Source organism: Manihot esculenta, chromosome 17, assembly GCF_001659605.2.
Source record: "Manihot esculenta cultivar AM560-2 chromosome 17, M.esculenta_v8, whole genome shotgun sequence".
Taxonomy (NCBI): domain Eukaryota; kingdom Viridiplantae; phylum Streptophyta; class Magnoliopsida; order Malpighiales; family Euphorbiaceae; genus Manihot; species Manihot esculenta.
Window position 1 is genome coordinate 11,493,328 of NC_035177.2, and position 25,833 is coordinate 11,519,160.

General features: G+C 34.6%; 1 protein-coding gene across 1 annotated transcript; it reads right to left on the bottom strand.

Moving 5' to 3' along the window:
• Positions 1 to 18,046: 18,046 nt before the first annotated feature.
• LOC110607459 (hypersensitive-induced response protein 2) lies at positions 18,047 to 21,598 on the bottom strand. Its single transcript, XM_021746577.2, has 6 exons — positions 21,409 to 21,598; positions 20,183 to 20,379; positions 19,917 to 20,037; positions 19,639 to 19,730; positions 19,458 to 19,554; positions 18,047 to 19,300 (listed from the first exon to the last, which is right to left on the bottom strand). Exons 2-6 carry the CDS (start codon positions 20,369 to 20,371, stop codon positions 18,897 to 18,899), a joined length of 903 nt encoding a protein of 300 aa, XP_021602269.1. The 5' UTR covers positions 20,372 to 20,379; positions 21,409 to 21,598; the 3' UTR covers positions 18,047 to 18,896.
• Between the last annotated feature and the right edge of the window lie 4,235 nt (positions 21,599 to 25,833).

The window sequence follows — 25,833 nt, forward strand, 5'->3', positions numbered from 1 at the left end:
TGAACATCACAAAACATCTAAGATCATGTATAAGAAAAGGGATACCTTACACATTGGGTCAAGCACAACCTCTAATCCTCAATATCATTACATTACATAACTATTCATAACTTTACATTATTTTACAATTTATCATGTCCACACTATCTATTACATAGACACGACTTCAATACTCTTGCTGACCTCCTGGTCTACCCTGTACCTGCACACTTGGGGGATTAGGGAGAGGGTGAGCTACTAGAGCCTAGTGAGCAGAATAATAAAACATTTAAAACATATGATAACATGGAATGCATCACATCACAGCTAATCACATCAAGGATGAAGTTGTCACCAATAGCCCTCTACATGGTCCAACTGTGCCAGAACGTAGAATGGGTCCTGGTCTTTCCCTTACATGTCATAACATAACAGTCCAACTGTGCCAAAACGTAGAATGGGTCCTGGTCTTTCTCTTACATAGTGCCAGCGAACGTAGAATGGGTCCCACTGGTCTTACATTCCGTACCGTACATATCACATCGTCACATCATAGATCGAGGGCTATGGATCATCCAACATTCATCCACAACAACAACAGTAAAGTATGCAATGCAACATATTCGTGAATTCTAATGCAACAACCTAAATCATCACATGGCATTCATGATGCGTGGATCATGCTCAAAATTTTATAATTGATTTACTTTAAAACGTAAAGGTTTATTCTACTCACCTCTGGATAGCTCCGACCAGACACTGGGGCAACTGACTCACTGCTGGGGTCCTCGGTTCCTCGGGTCCGAACCTACACAGGTAGACTCAAATGAGGGACCAAACATATAAGAACATAACTCTAAACTACTCCCCAAAAATCCCCTAGAACATCATGAAACAATCATAGAAAAACATGCAAAGGAGGGCTGGACAGGGCACTTTCGGTGGCAGGTTCGGCGGCCGAAAGTCCCTCCAGAGCCGAAAGTCAGGCAGGTTCGGCGGCACCTTCGGCGGCCGAAACTCCCAGACAGAGACGAAACTCATGCATGTTCGGCGGCACTTTCTACGGTCGAAACTCCCAGACAGAGACGAAAGTCCTCTTTCGGGGGTAGGCTTCGGCAGCCGAAAGGCTTGCCTCCCAAGCAGGTTCGGCGGCCGAAAGTCCTTCGGCTGCCGAACCTGGTTTCTGCCAAAGGGCAGAAACTTGGTTCCTCATGCATTTTTGCCTCCCAAAACCATTCAACATGCATATCTCCTAATCTACAACATACATACTCAAACATACAAGTTCCTAGGGGCAACAAACTAACTTAAACCCCATCTACAGCACATCAACATACCAACATTGCTCAAGAACACACATTATACCCATAAACCTAACCATGAGCTAAACATGCATTCTACCCCATAGATCTACTTAAAACTTACTTAAAACATGCCATAAGCTCAAGATCGGCCCTTACCTCTTGAAGATCGAGAGGTGAACGACCCTAGCTCGGAAAATGGGAGAGAGAGAGTTCCTTGAACCTCCAAGCTCCAAAACTTGCTCAAAAGCTCAAAATCTTCAAAACAAGAGTAAAACTAATGAAAAACGGGAAGGATTTGAAGGAAAGAACTCAAAACCGGCGAGGGATGGCGGAGAGCTCACCTTGGCCAAAAATGGGGAGAAAAGCTCGCCCGTTTTCGGTTAAGGGACCCCTTTATAGGTGGCTAGCCAGGCCACGTTTGGGAGCCGAAACTGCCTCCGCATGCATGCCATGTTCAGCGGCCGAACCTGGACTTCCCTCACTTATGCTTTCGGGGGCCTAATAGCGCTCCCGAAGGCATGCATGTTCGGCGGCCGAATCTGAGTTTTCCTCTAAGGCTATTTTCATGCAAAAACTCATTTCCTTTTTACTTAAAACCATGAAATACATTAAAACATTTTGTGAAAACATGTTTCTACCCTACTAGAGGCTTCCGACATCCGAGATTCCACCGGACGGTAGGAATTCCGATACCGGAGTCTAGCCGGGTATTACAACTGTGCCACAGACTGCTTAACTGTCCCTTGGATAATGACACTAGCCTCCATTCTCCGTGCCATATCCACTATAGCATGGAAGCTCTCCCTTTCTGCTGATTGAATCAACGAGGAATACCTGGAGTGAAGCTTCATAACATATCTCCTAGACTTCTTCAGGTCTGTGTCAAGACCTTGTCCTGCAAACGGCAACAGCTCCAGGAACCTGTCTATAAACTCATTTACACTCATCTCTTCCGTCTGTCTTAGTTGTTCAAACTCAATCATCTTCAGTTCTCTGGAACTATCTGGAAAAGCCCATCTTGTAAACTCATTGGCAAACTGTTCCCAGGATAAGCTTTCTAACCTCGGGTCCACATAGTTTTTGAACCATTCCCTTGCCTTCTTGCATTTCAATGTGAACCCTGCCATCTGAATGGCTCTACTGTCATTTGCTCCCAACTCATCAGTTATCATCTTCACCGTTCTGAGGTATTCAAAAAGGTCATCACCTGTTTCAAACTTGGGGGCATCCAACTTCAGATAATCCGTCATCTTTACCTTACCCCCAACTGATGAGCTAGGTTTGGGTGTTTGGGCATCAGGGACAAATGGCTCTGCTGGTGGAGGAGGAGGTGCAGCATTCCCTGGGTTAGGGTTTGCTGGACCTGGAAAAAAGGGTGAGGGTGGAAACATGGGGTACTGTGGGTATGGTGGGTAAAAGGGAGGGTAGGGCATAAAGGTGGGGTATGGGTCATAGCTAGGGAAATCCGACGTACTTCCCATCGGATACCCTGGCCCCTGAGGATAGGATGTATACTGTGGTGGAACAAAGCCCGAGGCCTGAGTGCCTCCTTGGGACTCTTCCATATCCTCTTCTGACATACTCATGCCCAAACTACTATCTCTTCTCTGGTTATCCTCTTCTGATTCCATCACATCCGCTAATATACCAACATGAACTAATCTCCTCCGACTTGCATCAAAAGACCTTCTAGGGTCACTTGATGTACCTTCTCTGCTTGTTCTACAAGATCTTACCCTCTGCAGAGTAGGGGGATGGGCATCCATGCCCTCATTCTCTGGCGGAGCTCCAGTCAATCTAGCAGATCGACGAGTTCCTCTCATCTTGACTTCTGAAAACATAACATACCACATAAACATTAGCATCATACGGTTCATGTGGAAACACATGAACCTACCTCACATACATAGCATAACATTAATGCACATGCATATTATCATGGCATTTCACATCATCATATAAGACAGGACTCCACATCCTATCCTAGTGGACATGATCTCTCCTATTGTGCTTGCCCTTCTATAACCTCTATAAGCCCGACACACTATAGGTCCGACCATGTGAACCTAGGGCTCTGATACCAATCTGTAACGATCCGAAAATCGGACCATTACCGGCACTAGGATCCAGATCGACTTAAGGTCGCCGGGACCCGTAGCAAGCCTAGTATACATCCTGTACATCCGGTATAATCCCATACATGATCAAACATAAACATAAAAACTTTAAAACATAAAACTGTAAACTTTTTTCTTCCTTCATACACCAAGCTTAACCTGTGCATGCACAACTCATAATCATAAACCCCAACACTAGAGTTCTCATCATCTACTCGCGTGGGGTAACATACATTAAGCTTGGCTTTCATGCCTCATTATAAAACATACATAAGGACCATGTACAAAGGGATTAACCACACTTCTAGGGCAAAGCACAACTCTATCTATTACATTATATTAATTTACATCATAACATTTTACATTTCATTACATATCTTTACCTTATATCATGTCCACTACTAATCTATTACATAACCTGACCATAGACATGACCTGCTGATCTCCTGACTATCTCTGACCCTGCAAACCTGGGGTTAGGGGAGAGGAGTGAGCTATAAAGCCCAGTGAGCAGAACTATAGAGAAACACAGTTTATTATATCATATGCTTTCATGACATGCATCACATCACAAACAATACACATCAAGGATGAATTTGTCACCAATAGCCCTCTACATATAGATGTCATATCATAACAAGTTCAGCAATGCTCTATGCCAGGGGCGATACGGCCACGCTTGGGCTTCACATACTCTATGCCAGGGGCGATACGGCCACGCCTGGTCTTCTCTTACTCTATGCCAGGGGCGATACGGCCACGCTTGGTCTTTTCATCTCATATCATGTCATATATGTCATATCGTGTCATATCATAGCATATCATGTCATACTGAGGGCTAATGGATCATCCAAAATCCATCCACATCATCATCATAGTATTATACAATGCAACATATTCGTGATCTCTAATGCAACAACTTATTACATAACATGGTATCCGTGATGCATGAATGTACTTTAAACATTTAGTTTCTTTAATATTAAAAGAGTTATGTTCTACTCACCTTGACTAGCTCTGGACCGACTCTGAAGCAGCTAACACTGCTAAACACCTCGGTTCCTCGGGTCCGATCCTATACAGGTGGACTCCAGTGAGGTGCCAAACATACTCTAAACAACTCATAAACAACTACCCAAAAAACCCCTAAAACATCCTTAAAACAATCATAGAAAACACCCATGAAAGGGCTGGACAGGGCACTTTTGGCGGCACTTTTGGCGGCCGAAAGTCCCTTCCAGAGACGAAAGTCCCTTCCAGAGACGAAAGTCATGCAGGTTCGGGGGCACTTTCGGCGGCCGAACATCACTTTCGGCGGCCGAAAGTCTGCTCCAGCTCCGAAACACAACTTTTGGGGGCAAGGTTAGGCGGCCAAACCATGCATCCATAGGCAGGTTCGGCAGCCGAAACTACCTTCGACGGCCAAACCTGAGTTCTTCCAGAACTCAGCCCTCGTGCATACCCGCCTCCCAAACCTTCCAAACACCCCAAAACAAGCACCCAACTTCTTAAAAACATGCATAAACTCTTAACCATGCACTAAGGAGCTTAACAACTTGATTAAACTCCAAAAACAACATCAAAAGCATACTTAGATAGCTTATGACCCACTTAGGCCAAAACCATCAAAACAACCCATAATCTCACTTGCTCTTTTCCAATCATGCATACACTCTTCCACATGCATAAACTAGCTCAAACCTTCAACATAACATCACATAAACACACATTGGGCACAAAACCCACATAAACCCTAACATGCATATCTACCCATACTCAAGCATTAAAACTTCGTAAAATCTCATTAAAACACAAGGAAAGCAAGGATCTACACTTACCTCTTGAAGATCGAGGGTTGGTGCGACCCAAAGCTTGAGATGTGGAGAACCCAAACTCTTAAAGTCTCCAAGCTCTCCAAACCTTGATCCAAGCTTTAAAACTTCTTCAAAACAACCATGTAACTTATAAAAACATGAAGGATTGAAGAAAAAGCATGAAAATGACTAGAGGAGGACATGAACACACCTGAGCTCGAGAATGGGGAGAAAACTCGCCCATTTTCGGTCTGAGGGCCTTTTATAGGTGGCATGGTCGACTACCTTCGGCAGCCTAATATGCCTCCTAAACTCATGCATGTTCGGCGGCCGAACTTGAGGTTCGCCGGAATGTCGGGATTCCGATGCCGGGATCTAGCCGGGTATTACAGTTAAAATTGTATAGAACATGATTGTAATACCTTCGACTTCTTCTATGACTATAAGTAAGATGAATATTTGTTAGGAAATAACTCCAAAATGGAGGTGAAGAGCTTAAGCACCTATGAGCTTACTATATGTAGTAAGCAAATTCTATTCCTACATAATATCCAATTTGTTCCATAAATTCAATGGAATTTATTATTTGTGTTGGTGTTGATTAAATTTAATTTTTTTTTATTTTTCAGGAACTAAGTGTAAACTTGTTTTAAGTATAAATTTTAGTAGTTCTAGATATTTCATGAACGCTCATATTGACTTAGAAGTTATATGTAACTTTAATAGTATTTTCTTTTCCTATTTTATATAATTTGATGCATCTAAGAATGATATAAATACGTGGTATGCTATGTTTGACCACATAGATTAAAAGATGTATAGCGATCAATCAAAGTGAGCCTATTAGGTAATATTAACAAAATAGATATGTCCAGTTATAAATATTGCCTAATTTGAAATTATCTAGAAACAAGAGCTCAATTTTTATTGTGTTTAATCTTTTCTAGTAAATGTGATTATTCGTAATTAATGACTACTCTCTGTAAGGTTATGTCTATTTTGTAATACCCGGCTAAGCTCTGGTATCGGAATCCCAGCTTTCCGGCGGAATCTTCATTGGAATGCGAAATTTCGAGGCCGGGATCCCTTAGAAGGGTGAAAATTAAGGTTTTCTGAAATGTTTTATATGTTTTATGGTTTTAATGAAGAAAGAAAAGTCAGTTTTTGAAGAAAATGTCTTGAAGGGAAAAGCCCAGGTTCGGCCGCCGAACATGGTGCGGAGGCGGAAGCTCTTTTGGCCCTCGAATGTGGTCTGGCCAGCCACCTATAAAAGGCCCCCTGTCCGAAAATGGGCGAGTTTTCTCTCTCCATTTTCGGGTATAGGTGAGGTTCTGCCCTTCCATGGTTGATTTTATGTTTTTCCTTCAAATCCTTCAAGATTTTTATAAGTTTTTGCTTTGTTTTGAAGATTTTAAGCTTAAATCTAAGTTTTTAAGCTTGGAGACCTCCGGAGACCATTTTCTCCTCATCTCCGAGTTTGGATCACATCTACTCTCGACCTTCAAGAGGTAAGTGTAGATCCTCATCTATTCTTATGTTTTAAGTAAGTTTTAAAAGAGGTTAAGGGTATATAATGCATGTTTTTTAGTAGATTATTATGTTAGGGTTTATGTTAGCTTTATGCTTAATGTGATATTTTTTGTATTGTTTGTTGGGGGTTTAGGCTAGTTTTATGCCCCTTATGCATGTTGAAATGTGTATGCATGTTTTAAAATAGTTGGATGTGTGTTTGGAGAATTTTGGTGGCTGGATGTGTGAGGCGAATCGGGTTCTGCCATTCTGGAGAACCTAGGTTGGGCCGCCGAAGCAAGGTTCGGTCGTCAAACCTGCCTGTGGAGACAGCCTTTGGTCGCCTAAACTGCCCCCGAAAGCATGGACTTTCGGCTCTGGAAGGGAGTTTCGGCCGCCGAACCTGCCCCCGAAGGTTGGTGACTTTCGGATCTGTGGAGACTTTCGGCCGCCGAACCTGCCCCCGAAAGTGCTTGACTTTCGGATCTGTAGGGACCTTCAGTCGCCGAACCTGCCACCGATGTAATATCCGGCTAGACTCCGGTATCGGAATTCCTACCGTCCGGTGGGATCTCGGATGTCGGAGACCTCTAGAGGGGTAAAATCATGTTTTCATAAAATGTTTTAATGTGTTTTATGATTTTAAGTAAGAAAGAATTGAAATTTAAATGAAAAAAAAAAAACATGGAGGCATTTCCAGGTTCGGCCGCCGAACATTGGATAGTTTAGGGGGGCAAGTTAGGCTTCCGAAAGTGGTTCAGGTTCGGCCGTCGAATCCCATGTTCGGCCGCCGAACTTGCATGAGTTTTGGGGCACTTTAGGCTGCCGAAGGTGGTCTGGCCAGCCCCTATATAAGGGCTCCATGACCGAAACGGGCGAGTTTTCTCCCTATTTTTGGCCAACGGTGAGTCCATGCTCTCCCATGGTCGTTTTTGACGATTTTCCTCCAATCTTTCAAGTTTTAACAAGTGTTTGCTTGGTTTTTGAAGATTTATGAGCTTTGAGCAAGTTTTGGAGCTTGGAGACCCAAGGAGCTAGATCTCCCCCATCTCCGAGTTAGATTGCCTCTCTTCTCGTTCTCCAAGAGGTAAAAGTAGATCCTTAGCTCATTTTATGTTTTAAACGAGTTTTATGAAAGTTTATGGGGTAGAAATGCATGTTTAGGTTATTATTGAGTTTATGGGTTTATGTTGAGTCTTTGAACAATGTGGGTTGTTTGTTTATGCTTGATGTGTTGTAGTTGGAGTTTAGGATAGTTTGAGGCCCCTAGGAGCTTATGTATGTGTATATGCATGTTGTGGAAGTGTTGTGTTTGAGTTGAATGGTTTGGGAGGCAAATGTGCATCTTGGAGGCTGAGTTCTGCCCTTTGAAAGAACTCAGGTTCGGCAGCTGAAGGGACTTTCGGCCGCCGAACCTGCCTGTGGAGGCAGGCCTTTGGCTGCCGAACCCTGCCCCCGAAAGTGGACTTTCGGCTCTGGAAGGGAGTTTCAGCCGCCGAAGGTGCCGCCGAGCATGCATGACTTTCATCTCTAGAGGGACTTTTGGCCGCCGAACCTGCCGCCGAAAGTGCCCTGTTCAGCCTTCCTTTGCATGATTTCTGTGATTGTTTTAAGGTGTTTTAGGGGGTTTTTGGGGAGTATTTTAGAGTCATGTTCATGTATGTTTAGTCCCTCATTTGAGTCCACCTGTGTAGGTTCGGACCCGAGGAACCGAGGACCCCAGCAGTGAGACAGCTGCTTCAGTGTCTTGTCAGAGCTAGCCTGAGGTGAGTGAAATAACTCTTTATGTTTCAAAGCAAATAAATCAGTTTTTGAGCATGTTCATGCATCACGAATGCCATGAGATAAATTAGGTTGTTTGCATTAGAATTCACGAATATGTTGCATTACATAATATGATGATAATGTGGATGGGTATTGGATGATTCTTTAGTCCTCGTATGATATGATATGATGTGTTATGATATGGTATGGTATGGAAGTCCAGATCGAGACCCATTCTACGCCCCTGGCACTATGTTAAGAGAAAAACCAGGTCGAGGCCCATTCTACGCCCCTGGCATTATAGGAATGTTATGTTATGTATGTTATGTTAAGAGAAAGACCAGGACGAGGTTCATTCTACGCCCCTGGCACTATTGGATATGTAGAGGACTATTGGTGACAAAACCATCCTTGATGTGATTTGTCTGTGATGTGATGCATTCCATGATAGCATGTGTTTTAAATGTTTTATTATTCTGCTCACTAGGCTCTAGTAGCTCACCCCATTTTCCTAATCCCCTAGGTTTGCAGGTACGGGATAGGCCAGGAGGTCAAGAAGAGTAAAGTTATATTTTATGTAATAGTTAGCTGTGGACATGAGGATGATGTAATGTATAGTAATGTAATGTAATGATGTCTATTGAGGTTTATAGTTGTGCTTGACCCTAGTATGTTGTTAATCCCCTTTTGAGTACATGATCTTTTAAAGAAATGAGTTAATGATATTTATGTAAACCAAACTTATCATACGTTATGTTACCCCATTGGAGTATTGATGAGGACTCCAGTGTGGGGTTGATGGTTATGCCTATGAGTTGTGCATGCACAGGTTGAGTTTGGTAATTGAATGAGAAAAGTTCAAAATTTTATGTATATGTTGATCATGTATGGGATTAAACAGGTATTCAGGTGGTATGTGAGGCTTGCTACGGCCCCGGCGGCCTTAAGCCGATCTGGATCCTAGCGCTTGTAGCGGTCCGATTTCCGGGTCGTTACAGCCGAAAGTCCCCTGCCTAGCCTTTCCTTGCCTATTTTCTATGCATGTTTTATGATGTTTTGAGGGGTTTTTGGGGAGTTGTTTAGAGTCTTAATAGAGTTATGTTTGGTCCCTCACTTGAGTCCACCTGTGTAGGATCAGACCAGAGAGACCATAGAGGCCAGCAGTGAGTCAGCTGCTTCAGAGTCAGTCAAACGTCAGCCAGAGGTGAGTAGAACTGAACTATGTTTTAAAGTAATCAAACTTTTGAGCATGTTCATGCATCACGATTGCCATATTTATAGGATGTTTGCATTAGAATTCACGAATATGATGCATTGCATAATTTACTGTTGGTGTGGATGGATATTGGATGATCCACTAGCCCTCGAGCAGGTTATGATATAATACGGATATGGAAGAGCAGGGCTGCCCATTCTATGCGCCCTGGCACTATGTAAGGGAAAGACCAGGGTTGCCCATTCTACGCTGCTAGCACAGTTGGACATGTTATGTTATATTTAAGCGAAAGTCTTGAGGAGCTCCGTCGAAGGCTGGGCACATTGGATATGTAGAGGGTTACTGGTGACAAGTCCATTCTTGATGTGTATTGTTTGTGTTGTGATGCATTTCATGAAAGCATATGTTTATTAAATCGTTTTTATGTTCTACTCACTAGGCTCTTGTAGCTTACCCCTCTTCCCTAACCCCCAGGTTTGCAGGATCACAGGTAGCTCTGGGAGAGTCAACAAGGTTTTGGGTAAAGTTTAATGTAATAGATTAGTAGTGGACATGTAATGTATTGTGGATTAGTATTGTGCATTAGTATTGTGCTTGGCCCTAATGATGGCTTGAAATCCTAGTTTACATGAGCTTTAAATAAAATGTTTTATGTTTATGATATGTTGAACCAAGTGAGGCATGTATGTTGACCATATTGGAGCATTTGATGAGGGCTCTAGTGTGGATTTTATGTTTACAGTTTATGATGAATGTATAGGTTGAGCTTGGTATAAGGAAAGTTTAAAATTTTTATGAAAATGTATGATCATGTATGGGATTTTATCAGGTTCACAGGATGTATAGTAGACTTGCTACGAGTCCCGGCAATCTTAAGTCGATCTGGATCCTAGCGCCGGTAGCGGTCCGTTTTCCGGGTCATTACATATTTGATATCTCATTAAATTGAAACTTTAAGTTGCTTTATTAAATTTTTAGATTTAGTTAAGAATCAATTAGACAGAAAAAAAAAAGACTTTAAGAACCAATTGAGGTAGTAAATTTCTATCAGAGCAATTTAGAAATTATATAACAGAAAGGAGAAATAGAACCCTATTAGGTTAGGTCAATAATGAGATGAGTTAATTTTGTCAATCATCTATTGAGGGTGATACATTATTAGTAATCGCTATTGAACATAACCTAATATTCGCATAATCAGTAACTTCCACTCCATATGAGTTATGGGCTAAACACAAATTTGTTTGTGGATTTTAAAACCATAGGGTCATAAAATTGCTCACAAACCTTCATATAAATTTGGAGGACCAAAAGGAAGAATATATGTTCTTTCCAAGATATTTTTGAGCAGTTAAAGGATATGAATTCTTTAGTGAGCAAGAGAATGGAAATTTAACTGAGTTTGAATCATAAAGGATTTAGATTTTTTTTTTTCAAGCATATGGATATAGGATAACTCTTATCTCTAAATTAAACTCAAGACTAGACTGCTTTTGCTATAGAAATTTTTGACAGACACATGTCCAAGTGGGAGCAATATGGATACAGATGAATATGGTAATTAATTTCATAATTACATCTTGAAGTAAGTGTAGTCATATAATCTAGTCTGAGTGGGAGTAACATACATATTAATGAATCAATAGATCAATTTCAACTACGACAAACATATCATCTAAGGATTTCTAGTTGTCATTTTGAGATTGTAGGAAAAGTATTTATTATTACTCCTGGTGGAGATAAGCTGAGAAATATATTTCTTAAGCTCTTATATCTTTAGGTAAGAAAGAAAAAATGGATTAAAATAATGGAACCGAAAATGGAGTCAATAAAGAGTTTACCAATGTAGAGTTGCCATTAGGACATAAGGCGATTGAGAATTAGAGGATTCTCAAATTGAAGCGTAAGACTGACGGTAGTATCAAAAGATACAAAACTCGTTTAGTAGCTAAGGGGATACACACAATAGGAAGGAAAGAATTATAAGGATTTTTTGAACTTATTGTGAGGTTTACCTTGATAAGGTTATTTTTTTTTAATTGCATTAGTTGCTAACTTGGATCTTAAATTACATTAAATAGATGTGAAGATCGTTTTTTCTCAAACAGAAAATTAAAATTTATATGAAACAGTTCACAAGTTTTGGTGTAAATGGCAAAAACCACAAAGTGTGTAGATTTTTGAACTCAATCTAAGGCCTTAAACAGTTTTCGGAACTATGGCATATTAGATTTCATAATACAGTCGTATTTATGATTTCGTTATGATTAATGAGGATCATTGGAAATATACATAAACAATCCAAGAATAAATTAGTAATCTTATCATTGTATGTAGACGACATACTAATAGCTAGAAATGATGGTGAGTATATCACAATCATTAAGGTTTGATTATCATCTTTGAGATAAAAGGGATAAAGAATTTATATATAATTCTAGAGTCAAGATTCTAAGGGATCACTAAGAAAACTACTGTCTCTTTGCAAGAGCAATATATCATGCAAGGCTTATAGTAATTGAATTTGCAAGATTTCAAACTTATAGATACTCATTTTTTTTCAAAAGTGAAAGTTTTAAACTATAGATTATGTCCTAAGACTCCAAAAGACAGAGCTCAAATAAAAATGTTTCATATAAGAGTGAGGTCAAGAGCTTGGTGTATGCTATGAAGTGTACAAGACTTGATATGTTCTATACTAAGAGTATAGTAAATCAATCTGACCCTAAGTGAGCACACTGGATATCGTAGAATTGGATATAGAGATATCTTAGACGTACATTAAATTATTCATGATGATATCAAGGAAATAGTCTGAAAGTGAGAGATTATAGGGATGCAAAAAGGAGAGGAGATTTAGATGAAAGTTATAGTTTACTATATTAGGGATATAGGTGCACATAAATGAAAGTTTTTTCTTACGCATGAAATGACTTTAGGTCTTTTAATGAAGACGAGTACAAAAAGATGTTCTGTATAGTCTTATAAAGTGATTAAGTTAGCGTAGATGATAAGATAATTAGTTAATATATTTAAATTATTAATTGCAATTATGTAATTTATATATACTATTTTATATCCGTGATATAATTATGAGAAGTATGTCAAATAAATAACAAATACCTTCTTACATGGCATTGGTTTTATTATCAAGTGAGATAATAAAACATAAGACAATTATAAGTTTTCCTTTATTTGCAGACAAAAAATGGAGAGCACTCTAAAACTTATAATACGAGATGTCATCTCAAAGAGATTGAGAATAACAGTGGGAGATTAATATATTAAAATACATTGATATTATGTGAATAAGTCACATTATCTGTCTTAATAGGCAGATGGAGTTTTATTTTAAAATGAATTGCTTAGAGTACTCAAATTAGGACATTTAGTATACTCAAATTATTATCTGTATTGTATCTTAAATAGTGACATACACTCCATTGTGAATGGAAAGAGATGTCATAACATGTGATTCATATCACATGTGCTTGTGACCAATGTTGAGAGTACAAGCGCTGATCTCTGCTTGTTAATATGTGAGACTCTAAAGATTATAGATAATCTTATTAATACCCTTAGGACTCTGATATGTTATTTGAGACTTAATTTAATATTTGCTATTTTAGAATATTATCAGATGATTATGAATGATGCGATCTGATGAGATATTTCTAGAAAAATAAATTGAATTAAGGTTGAGATTATCTAGATTTAAGGAAGATCATATATGTTCATTGATCGGTCAATTATATTTATCTGTAGATAAAACATATTTATGGATATAAAAGAAATAATTGATATTATATAGATATTCAATGTAATAAATGATCTAGAACATTGCATACTGTAACTATTTTGAATTTTGCCATTCGAGTGGTTATATTGCCCTAATAGATATATAATATTTGAGCTTTTGAAGTATGCACATGTCATACGGCCTATTTATTTCATATGAAAATTGCAGTCTATGTATTATCGTGTCCTATCATGTGTGAGTAGGAAATGAAAAAAATTATACATCTAAGTTAGAGCTGAAAAAAATAAAGTACGATTTAAAGTTTTGTATCTTATTTATAATAGCTTAATTTTAATTTATTTTATATAAATAAAAAAAAAGAGAGATTTTCTGCCACGTAACTGCTCCTTTTGTGGGTGGTTATTCAAATTAATTTTGCTCCCTTCCTCCGTCATATTTCAAATGTCTTTTTAAGAATGTTCACAAAAATTAAGAAAATAATTGAATAATAATTTTTATTAAAAAATTAATAATTAACTAAAATACCCTTTGTCATACAAAATTTTTAGAGAATAAAGCCAATGTAATTGTTAGTTAAAGAAAGATAGTTAATAGTAGTTAATAATAACCTTTAACTGTATTCAGTTGTACAACTAAAGCACTCAGCTTCTAGTTTCTTCATTTTGCTTGTATATAAATCCATCCATATCAATGAGAAAGCGTATTCTCTTTTCTCCTTAAATTATTTCTGTAATATGTTATCTGAGCTCCATTTTTTTTCTCAAGAACTAGTATTCTCTTTTCACTCTTCTTTACTTTTCTTTTGAAGCCCTTTCTTCTTCCATGGCAACTAATAAAAACACTGACCATATCCAAAATCTTTCAAACCCTTACTTTCTTCATCCAAATGAAAAACCCTACTTTGGTATTGGTCTCTCTAATTCTTTCTTAATCCAATTATTACTCGTGGGCAAGAGCAATGCGCATGGCTTTAGCTTTCAAGAGCAAAGTAAAATTCATCGATGGTTCTTTACCACAACCAGCCAAGATAGGTCTAATGTTTTCCACGTGGGAACGATGCAACACAATGGTATTATTGTAGATCACTTGATCTTTATCATCTTTAATAGCACAAAGCATTCTTTGAGTTGACAAAGCAATAGATGTCTAGAATAATTTGCATGATAGATTCTCGTAAGGAGATATCATTCGTATTTCTGAACTTCAAGAAGAAATATATGCTTTTAAACAAGGTGAACTCATTGTCACTGACTATTTTACTCAAATAATGATGATGGAGCCTATGCCCTCTATAAGCTTTTTAAAAGGCTTAAATGAGCATTTTTCAATGTTAAGTCTCAAATAATGATGATGGAGCCTATACCTTCTATAACTAGGGCCTTCTCACTAGTATTACATCAAGTAAGACAAATAATATCTGGAGTGAATGTAGAACTAAAGTCTCATATGAGTAAAGCATCAAAATTTGATGATGGTTCTGGCAATCACAATCCTTATAGCAGAAGAGGTAACACTAGTTCTTATAGCAGAGGAGGGTGAGGAATCTTTAATTCAGCAAATGCTAAGGGTGGTTATAATAAGTTTTGCACTTACTGTTGGAAGCAGAGACATATTGTTGAAACTTGCTTCAAGAAACATGGATTTCCTCTAAGTTTCAAATTCAAGAACTCAAATCTTGCTGCAAACTATTATATTCACTGAAACTCCAAATCTTGAAGGCTCATCTGAACTCAATGACACTTCTGCAATGAATTTCACTCCAGAACAGTATCATAAACTCTTGTATTTGATTCAAGATCAATAAAAAATTGCTCCTGCTCTTGCTCACTCAGCCAATCAAACAATGACAGTTTTTTCTTCTGATTCTAAATCTTCAGTTTAGTCTTCCACAGGTAATCATGTTGTTTTATTTAGCCAAGCTTCAGACATATGGATATTGCACACAGGAGCAACTGAACATATTTGCTTCTCTTTATCATCATTCTCTACTTTTAGGCAGATTAGACCTATGTCTATCAAACTGCCTAATGGTTGTCAAGTCTTTGCTTCTATTTCAGGAACAATACATTTTCCTCTTCATTTTATCTGACAGATATACTTTATGTTCCTGCCTTTACCTTCAATTTAATTTCTGTGACTAAACTCCCTCACTTTACATTATTGTCTCATATTCAAGAGCTCAATCTGCATAATTTAGGATTTAACTACCTGGAAGATGATTGGTTCAGCTAAAGCAAATGAAGGCTCGTATGTCCTACATAGCTCTCCCTTACCAGCTTTTGGGTCAGTAGCATCTTTGATTTCAGTAAATGCTTCCTATTCTGAGAATAAGCTGTGGCATTATAGACTTGGGCATCCATCTAGCTCAAGAATCGATGTGATACATAAAGGTTGTCCTTCATTGACATGTAAAACTATGTCCCATTCTTGTTATATATGTCATTATGCTAAATAAGAAGCTTTCTTTCTTTTAAGTACCTCTGTTACTATTGAGATTTTTTAATTGATTCATGTCAATATTTGGGGAGCATTTCATATTCCTTCTATACATCGCCATAAGTATTTTCTCATAGTAGTGTATGATTTCTCTAGACACACCTGGGTATTCTTAATGAAAGAAAAATAAAAAACTAGACAACTTCTCCACAATTTTGTCATTCTAGTAGAAAATCAATTTCACAAAACTATCAAGACCATAAGATTTGATAATGGGCTTGAATACTGACTTTTTCAATTCAAAAGGCATTTTTCACCAGACTTCCTATTTAGAAACACCACAGCAAAATGGTATTGTTGAGAGAAAACACCAATATATTTTGAATATAGCAAGAGCTTTACTTTTCCAATCTTAGTTGCCAAAATCATTTTGGTCCTAAGCAGTACTACATTCAATTTTTCTCCTCAACAGACTTCCTACTTCTCTTCTTCAAGATAAAACACCTTTTGAAATGTTGCATTACACTCCACCTGTTTACACAGACATGAGAGTGTTTGACTCTTTGTATTAAACCTCTACTTTGACTCACAACAGAAATAAGTTTGATTCTAAGGCAAAGAAGTGTGTATTCTTGGGTAATAAAACTAGTACAAAAGGCTGCAATCTCATGGATTTGCATTCCAGAGAAATCTTTCTATCAAGAAATGTTTCATTTTTTGAATCATGCTTTCCCTTTTCATCCATCACCACGCCTGTGAATGATACACTACAAGTTCAAGATATCTCTTACACAGACTATATTGAACCTATCATTCCTCAGCCCTCACAATCTCCACCACCATCTTCCTCCAGGACCTCAAACAAAGTTAGAAAAACTCCTTCCTACTTGCAAGATTTTCATTGCAATATCACTACTGTCACCCATCTTTCCAAAGTGAAGTATCCTTTATCCTCAGTGTTATCATACCATAACCTTTCTCCAACTCATTCTCACTTTGTCATGTCCATTTCCACTCATATTGAGCCCAAAACATACTCAATAGCTGTCAAACATGAAGAATGGAGAAAAGCCATGGATGCTGAAATTATTGCTCTAGAATAGAATAATACATGGACTCTGGTTGATCTCCCTCAAGGTAAAATTCCTATTGGCTGTAAATGGGTGTATAAGATTAAATATAAGTCAGATGGTAACATAAAGTGATTTAAAGCAAGACCAGTGGCTAAGGGATATACTCAAATAGAAAGAGTGGATTACTTTGATACATTCTCTCCAATTGCAAAAATGACTACTATTTAGATTGATTCTGGCTCTAGCTTTAATTAATAAATGGCACTTGTAACAATTAGATGTCAACAATGCTTTTCTCTATGGTGACCTTGAAGAGGAAGTATACATGTTATTACCACCTGGTTTCAATTCTGCCATAGCCAATCAAGTTTACAAGTTACAAAAATCATTATATGGACTTAAACAAGCCAACAGACAGTGGTTCTCAAAGTTGTCTCAAGCTCTAGTAAACTGTGGCTAAAACTCTAGGATCGTTTTAATTATTTTTCAAAACTAAGAGACCAACTAGTGAGTTTTCTCATAACATAGAGACTCAATAGTAATTTTTTCAAAGTAAAAAGAAATAGTAATTTCTCAGTGATTCTTTTGCTTTCAGACCTTTCTGAACCAAAATAATTTGTGGATTAAAGTGGCATTTACCATTTATGCTGTTCTGGTTTCTTTTAGGTACAATATCACTGAAGGGTCAGACTTCAGAGAACTTCTTGAAAGTGACTGGGAATCTCTCATGAGCTCACTCACAACGGAATTCAGAGTTTAATAAAGCAACCTAACAGCCTCTTTCCTCTTAAAAATAAATTAAAAAAAGAGCTAATTTACTGCCTTTGAATAGAATAAATGAAAAATTACTAATTAGTCCATATAATTTAGTAAAACTTATTTAGTCCCTTTATTTTAAAGAACACATTAATAAACTATTTAATCCCGTGTTTTCAAACCGTTAACTATTTAATCTCTTTGTTTATTTAAATTGTTATTAATGTATGAAATGACTAATATGCTCCTATCTCTATGCAATTTCGGAACACAACAATTCAGTCCCTACAATTTCATAATCACAACTATTTAGTCCTACAATTAATACAAGGGACTAAATAGTTATCCATTTGAAAAGACATGGATTAATTAATACGTTTTTTAAAATAGAGGGAGTAAGTAGTTAATATCACTAATCCACAAGGACCAAATCGTAATTCTTCATATAATAAAGGAAATGAAGCTTTGAGAGAATATCCAATATCCACTTGGCACTTGGAAACTAATCCAGTATTTTATGCCTATCTGATACAAGATTCCAAGTTTTCATCTTTTTTTCCAACAACTATCAGTGTAAGAAATACATATATGCAGCATCTATTGATTTTCAGCAGTTGTTCACAGAAACCAGAGAATTTTATCTGATCCACTGTCCCTACACACAGATCTATTTTGCAAAAAATCAGTGATTTAATGAAATGCTAGCAGATATAAACAGTGAACTATTGGGACGAGCTGGATATGAACCAGCATAGACATATGCCAACGAATTCATAGTCCATCCCCATTAACCTCTACCTCAATGCAAAAAATTTTCATGACATTCAGCATCTTATTGCTAGCTCCCCTTACAATATCAATTCTAGTATTAAACGAAAGGTTACACCTACACCTATGTCTATGGGTTTTGTATTGAAGGTTAACCCTACACCACTAGCACCGATAGGCGGCCGGACATGAGCAGTTTTTTTGCAGAATTGATAGTATTCTTTGAAATAAATACTGGCGAAAAGTATCTTTTAATGTCAAAAATATTGATTACTTTTGTAATGGCAGCAGTTGGAATGAACATCATCCATATTGTTTCTAATTCTTAAAACCCACACCTTAGACTTTGTACTATTTCAACAAGCAGCAAACACAAAGCACACATAATACAATAGAAGTCTTACTCATTAGCAGGCACACAAGTTTCCATACATCCGCTGAAGCGCTGATTTGCAGAGTTCCCCTGAAGAAGTCCACCACGAATCTGCGATGCAATATCTCTCACTGCACCAGGGCCATGTGGAATGAAAACAGATGAGGATTTTGAGGATGCTCCAATTTCTTTCATTGTATCAAAGTATTGAGTCAACAGCACCATATCCAACACATCCTTAGCACTTGTTCCAGGAACATTCTCAGAGAATCCAAGCACACTATCTCTTAGTCCATCAACTATCGCCTGGCGCTGACGAGCTATGCCAATCCCTGAAAGGTATTTGGATTCTGCTTCTCCTTCTGCTCGTTTTATCTGCAATATTTTAACTCCTTCTGCCTTTTCACTTGCCGCCACTCTCTGTCTTGCAGCTGTGAAAGCAAGATTCAATCCTTAAACTTTGCTCAAGAACAAAGTCATAGAATACTAGACTGAATTATCAATCTGGTGTTTCAAGTGTCCGTGTTAGTAAGGTTAACAACTTCAAGAAAAAACTGAGCATCAAGCTCAGCAAGTAACAAAATTTACCTGCATTTATCTCGTTCATTGCCTTCTTCACATGAGTATCTGGTTCTATATCCACAATAAGAGTCTGCACTATTTCAAATCCATATGCAGACATGGCCTGTAAAGGAAAAGAAAGAAATGGGTTAGATTAATGAATTCTGAAATGCTAATATTAGCTTTACTGTTAAAAGTAGCATGATACTTTTTCAAGTTCATCTTCAACAGCTTTTGCAATTTCATTCTTCTGTTCAAAAGCAGCATCCAAGCTCAACTTCGGAACACTTGCCCTGATAACTGGATATACAAAATTTACACGTGTCAATATTCATATGGTCGAAGTCGAACCTTATTGCCCTTATGATTGGCTATGCCGCGCAATTATCTGCTCTAAAACTATTCAACTTTATATCAATGCTTGCTTAATGAACTCTAAAACATTGAAAGAATTTGTCAGTTTTACTGATGTAAATCTGTACAAACCATCAAAAACATAGGCTTGAATCTGAGCTTTGGTGTTGGAGAGCTTATAGTAGGCGTCTGCGGCTTTTTCTGCCAAAGCACGATATTGAATAGAGGCAACCACATTGACAAATACATTATCCTGGAAAGTACGGTATATTCAAACTTTTATCATTTGAGAGACTGCAGCAGAAGAACATGAACTATCAATCTGACCAAAAGAACCTCATATAGCCATAGAGAATAAATCTTAATGTTCACGAAAATTGAAGGAAAAATATGCTGACCTTTGTTTTTGTTTCGCACTTAATATCAAGTTGTTGGACACGCAGAGAAAGTTTACCAGACACTTTGTATCCCAGGCACCACGGCATGCAGTGGCAGCCAGGCTCCAGCACAGCATCATACTTCCCAAAGTGTTCCCTGATAACAACTTTTGATTGCTCCACTTGAATGCAACCACATGCTTGACCCATATTAAATTCTGCCGGTAGGATATGAAAACCATAATAGAATTAAAAAAACATGCAGTAAACAGAAACAATTTTATATCGTGGCTAATAGAGCTGAATGATGACAAAAGATCCACATAGCCGACTCTTGACTAGTTCATTATTCAGGCTTAGTTTTGAGATTCTAGGAATTTTTATGGCATCAAAGGGAACTACGAACCATGCTGATTGAAAAAGGTCTTACTTTCAAAAACTATGCTGAAGTGGAAACACAAATCTCATATCCATGAATACTTTCATCTGGTACTTGACTGTAAAAAACCATTAGAAGATCATACACCTCTTGACATTCCATTTTTTTTTCTTGTAAATTCCCCCACTTTTCTCAATGATCAAATTTCAAATGTGGAAAAAGGAAAGCAATTAGAAGGAAAAGAACTGTTCAAAGTAAAAGAGGGGCAAAGAGAGGGCACCTATGCTTGGTGAAATATCTTAGAAGCAACAGGTCTAGGGGGGCTTAAGGATTAAAAAACAGAAGTATTTGTCATGATCCATATGGATTTCGGTTGGGCAAAAGGCAAATATCAATTTCAACCAAAATTTCATCTTAAAATCAACATCAAGATATGAATTTATTGACATCAGTAAATGCAGGTATTTTCCATAGATGCACATTGCCTGTTCCCTATCCTCAATTATCACTTCTATGGACAAAGGAAGAAGAAGAAGCTACTTATATCTTCAGGAATGCAAAGAAACTGTTGAAAATGGAAACTTAACCTCAGAAAACAAGTAACTAAAAAAATCATAATTTATTATTAATTCCCACTTACCAAAAACAAACACAACAATGGAACATGAAACTCAAATTCCTTTTTACTGTTCTATCCGCCCATTTTCTCAGCAACCAAGCAAAGGAAAACAATCAAGGAGCTAAATTAAATTAACCATTTTTATGCAATTGTGTCTTCCAATTTCTTTCTTCTTGCTTTCCTAAAGCTTCTCAAGAACCCAAACAAGGAAGCAAGACAAACAGAGTTTAAACAAATGAGCTTGTGTACCTTTAAGATAAAGAAATATAAGGTCCTGGTGGGGAAAGTGAAGACAGGAGTTTGATCTTCTTTTAAGAACAAGAAACAAGACAGCTATGGTATTACATACTACACACAGTATTAGCTAAGAGGATCTGTGAGCTGTTCATCAATAGTATGAGAAGCTACAACAAGAATAAATTTGAGTTCTCATTGCTCAAATTACTTGGAATGTGGATTAATTGAAAGCTTTTTACCTCCAAGAGAAAATCATATTTACCTTTTCTTTCTTTCTTTCTTTCTTTCTTCTTCTTCTTCTTGATATTTATCTACTAATTTTAGCAGTTAACTATTACTTTTATAAAATTGTTTGTTTTTCAAAACATAAAAATTAATAAAAAAATCTTTTAATTAATTTTTTTATCAAAATTAAAAAATCAACTAATTAATTTTTAAAAAATATATAAAGTAAATAATAATGGAGAAATTAATAAGTAGATCTTTTAAAACGTTAAGAATGTTTAAATATATTGTTCGAAATTAATAACTAACTTATGAGTTTTTTTTATAATATAGAAATTAAATGATAAATTTTTTTTTTAATAACAAATCTTATTTATCAATAAACACTGCTATCTGTTGGAAATCAAAAATTTTGTATTATTTTCTTATAAAATATTTGTTTGAAATGAAAAAATTTAAAATTTTTTAACTTTATGAAATCATAAATAATTTTATAAAAATTTATTTAAATTTTATTTTACAAAATCATTCCAATCAAACTATAAATAATTCACTATTACACTAATAATTTAGTCCTTTACCTTTCAATTTTTATAATAATTTAGTCTTTATAATTTTAATATTTATCATTTTAGTCCTTAAATTTGAATTGATTTTTTGCCATTTTTACTAACACTAGGGAGAATATTTTAAGTTACACTAAAACAAGAGTTATATGTTCAGTTTGGGAGGATTTCTCTTATTGGAATATGCTTCTTTGATGGATTACAGGCTGTAATGAAGGAGATAAAGAAAGTCTGTAAAAGAAGTTTGATTACAGAAGCAATTGCCCCTTTTGGTTAACACAGACAAATTCCTGGTGGTGGACGCTGCAAAGCTGCTAAACTGACCTGGTTTGTTTAGGAGGGTCTCTGATAGGGTGAGCATTTGGTCGGTTCGATTTTGAATCGAACCGAACCAAATAAACCAAAAACTGAAATTTTAGTATTTATGAAAACCGAACCGATTTTGGTCAGAAACCGAATCGAACCGAACCGGTCTGATTCGGTTCGATTCGGTTCGGTTTGATCGGTTTCGATTTTTAATAATTTTTTTATTTTTTACACTTTATTTTTAATATTTTAAAATTTAATTAAAATATTTTAATTTTAATATGATTTAATTTCTCTGAAAAAATATATTATTATCACTAATCGGTTCGGTTCGATTTTTTCAGTTTTTTTCTGATTAAAATCAAACCGAACTGAAATAACTGAAATTTCTGAAATTAAAAACTGAACTGAACTAAAATATATAAAAAATCGAATCAAAATTTCAAATCAATTCGATTCGATTAATTTTTTCGATTTGAATCAAATACTACTCACCTCTCCTATCTGATATCAGTACTAATGATGGTAGGACTTTATAATATTTCCATTATGGTTTTGATTTTGTCATCCTCAAGGATTTGTATCCAATGAGAATTCAGAAGCACAAATCCATGTTTATTTTCCACAGCACTCACTAATCTTCATAAAAATTTTCTGGTGAGCTTTTTAAAACAATATCATCTTCTGCCTCATCAAAATTCAGACTCTTTTTTAAAATAAAAAATAAAAATATCAATTTACAATCATTATCAAACATTTGTAGATTTAAAATTTGACTAGACAAGTGGCGGTTAAAATTGATTCCTCGCACATTTATAAAAGGAGTCAGATCTGGCGCCACTTAAGTCAAACCATTATTTATTTATTTTTTATTTTTTAAGAATGAAATTTATTTTTTTAATTTTTTTAATTATTAAAATATTATAATTATATTAATTAATTAATATATTATTTTTATATTATATTAATTTAATAGTTTTATTTATATTATATTTTTTATTATAATAAAATTTTTATAATATATTTTATTAATTTTAATATATTATTATAATAATATTATAATTAAATAATATTAATTATAAATTTATTTACTCGTTATAAATTTATTGATATGTAATTATTATATTTTATATATTTTATTATTTTTAATATATAAAATTATTATAAAAATTAATAAAAAAAATTGAAAAAAATATTTAAAATTATAATATTATCTTATTATTAAATATATATACAATAATACTGAATTAAATAATTAATTAAAAATAAATAAATTAATTAATTAATATGAATATTTAAAATTATAAAATTTAAATTTATTTTTTATTGAACTGTAACTATGCAATAATATATAATCACATAATAATATTAATTTTATAATATTAAAATTATATAAAATAAGTAATTTTTTAATTTAAATATTAATAATAAAATATATTAAATATTAATATATTTATATATTAATATATTAAAATTATGCAGTGATTAGATGTTGCATGCTATCATTCAATTATTTATAATTTATTAAAAATAATAGATTTAATTAATTTATTTTACAGTTGAATTAATTAATTAATTTATTTTTTTAATAAATTATAAATAATTTAGTATTCTCATATAACATCTAATAGAAAAATAAAATAATAATTTTAAATATTGTTTGTTATTACCGAATAGTTTATAATTTATCATATAAAAAATAAATTAAATAATTAATAAATTAAATAATTAATTCAGTAAAGTGATTTTATATACATTTAGGATATTATTATAATTTTAAATATTTTTATATACAGTTTCCTATGAACGTTTATATTACTCTTATATATTAAAAATATTTTTATAAAATATAATACCTATTTATAATTGGTCATAATACTTTATAAATGGTCCTTATGAAATAACATTATTATGGGATTAAATAAATATAAAATTATTGGTACTATTTAATTATAGTATTAATTTATTAAAATAATAAAAAAAATTTATCATTAGATAAATATATACTATATTATTAAATTATTTTTATATATCTAATCGCAATCGAATTATTTTTCAACATCTAATCGCAACATAATATTAGTTTTATGATCATAAAATTATATAATATCAATAATTTTTTATTTAAATATTAATAATAAAATCTATTAAATATTAATATATAAAAATTATAAAAAAATATTTATTATTATAAAAATATAATATATATAATATTATTAAATTAATATAATATAAATATATTATTATAATATATTAATAATTAAAAAAATTAAAATTAACATCACATCCAAGCCACAATTTAAAAAAAATAAAAAATAAAAAAAAATCATTTAAAGTGACACCATACTATTATTTAAATAAAAATCCTAGCATTTTTATAAAAAAATGTCTAGAATCATTTTTAACTCCACACAAGCGATTCAACTCCAAATTCATAAATATTTTATTTTAACTTTAAATTGAAATTTTTTTTTATTTTTAATTCTAAATTGACAAAAAGTCTATATAAATTATTCAAAATCAGAGACAAAATCTGCAGGTCAAATGTCAATACTCTATTCAAAATATGAATACACGGGTAAAAATGCATACGGTACAAAACTAAATGTAGCAATAAATCCATGGACTCTAAAAATGAAGATTTTGGCTGCTTGGCCAAACTACCAGCAAAATAAATTCATTTAATTTCTAATTGAATTCTAATCGATGTAGACTGAGAAATGCAGACAGAGACAACTTTGTTGGCAGTGGGAGACAACTTTGCTGGCAGTGGGTGAAACCATACTTCCATATTCTGTGATTTTAGAGTCGCTTTATGTGTTTTTTGCTAACAGACCACCCGTACAAAGACCATTCGAGCTGACAATAAATTTTTTACACAGCTAAAAAAATATTTGAGTTTTTTATTTTTTTGGTTCAGACGAAATAAAAAATAAATTCTAAAGATAGACTCACTTGTTAAACAGCGAAACTTCTGAATCTCGAACATAAGGTCAAGACTATTATTTTTTTTATTTTTTATTTTTTTAAAATTGTGATTGGAAACATTTAAAGTGGTGTTATGTGAATTTTATTTTATTTTTATTTTTTTAATTATTAATATATTATAATAATAAATATTTTTTATTATTATTTATTTTATTTTATTTTTTTTAAAATTATGGTCCGCCAATATTTAAAGTGGTGGCATACCAATTTTATTTTTTTATTTTTTTATTATTAATATATTATAATAATAAATATTTTTTTATAATTTTAATAGATTAATACATTAATATTGTAATTAAATAGTAACGATAATTTTATACACAAATAAATTTGGTAATCACATACAATATTT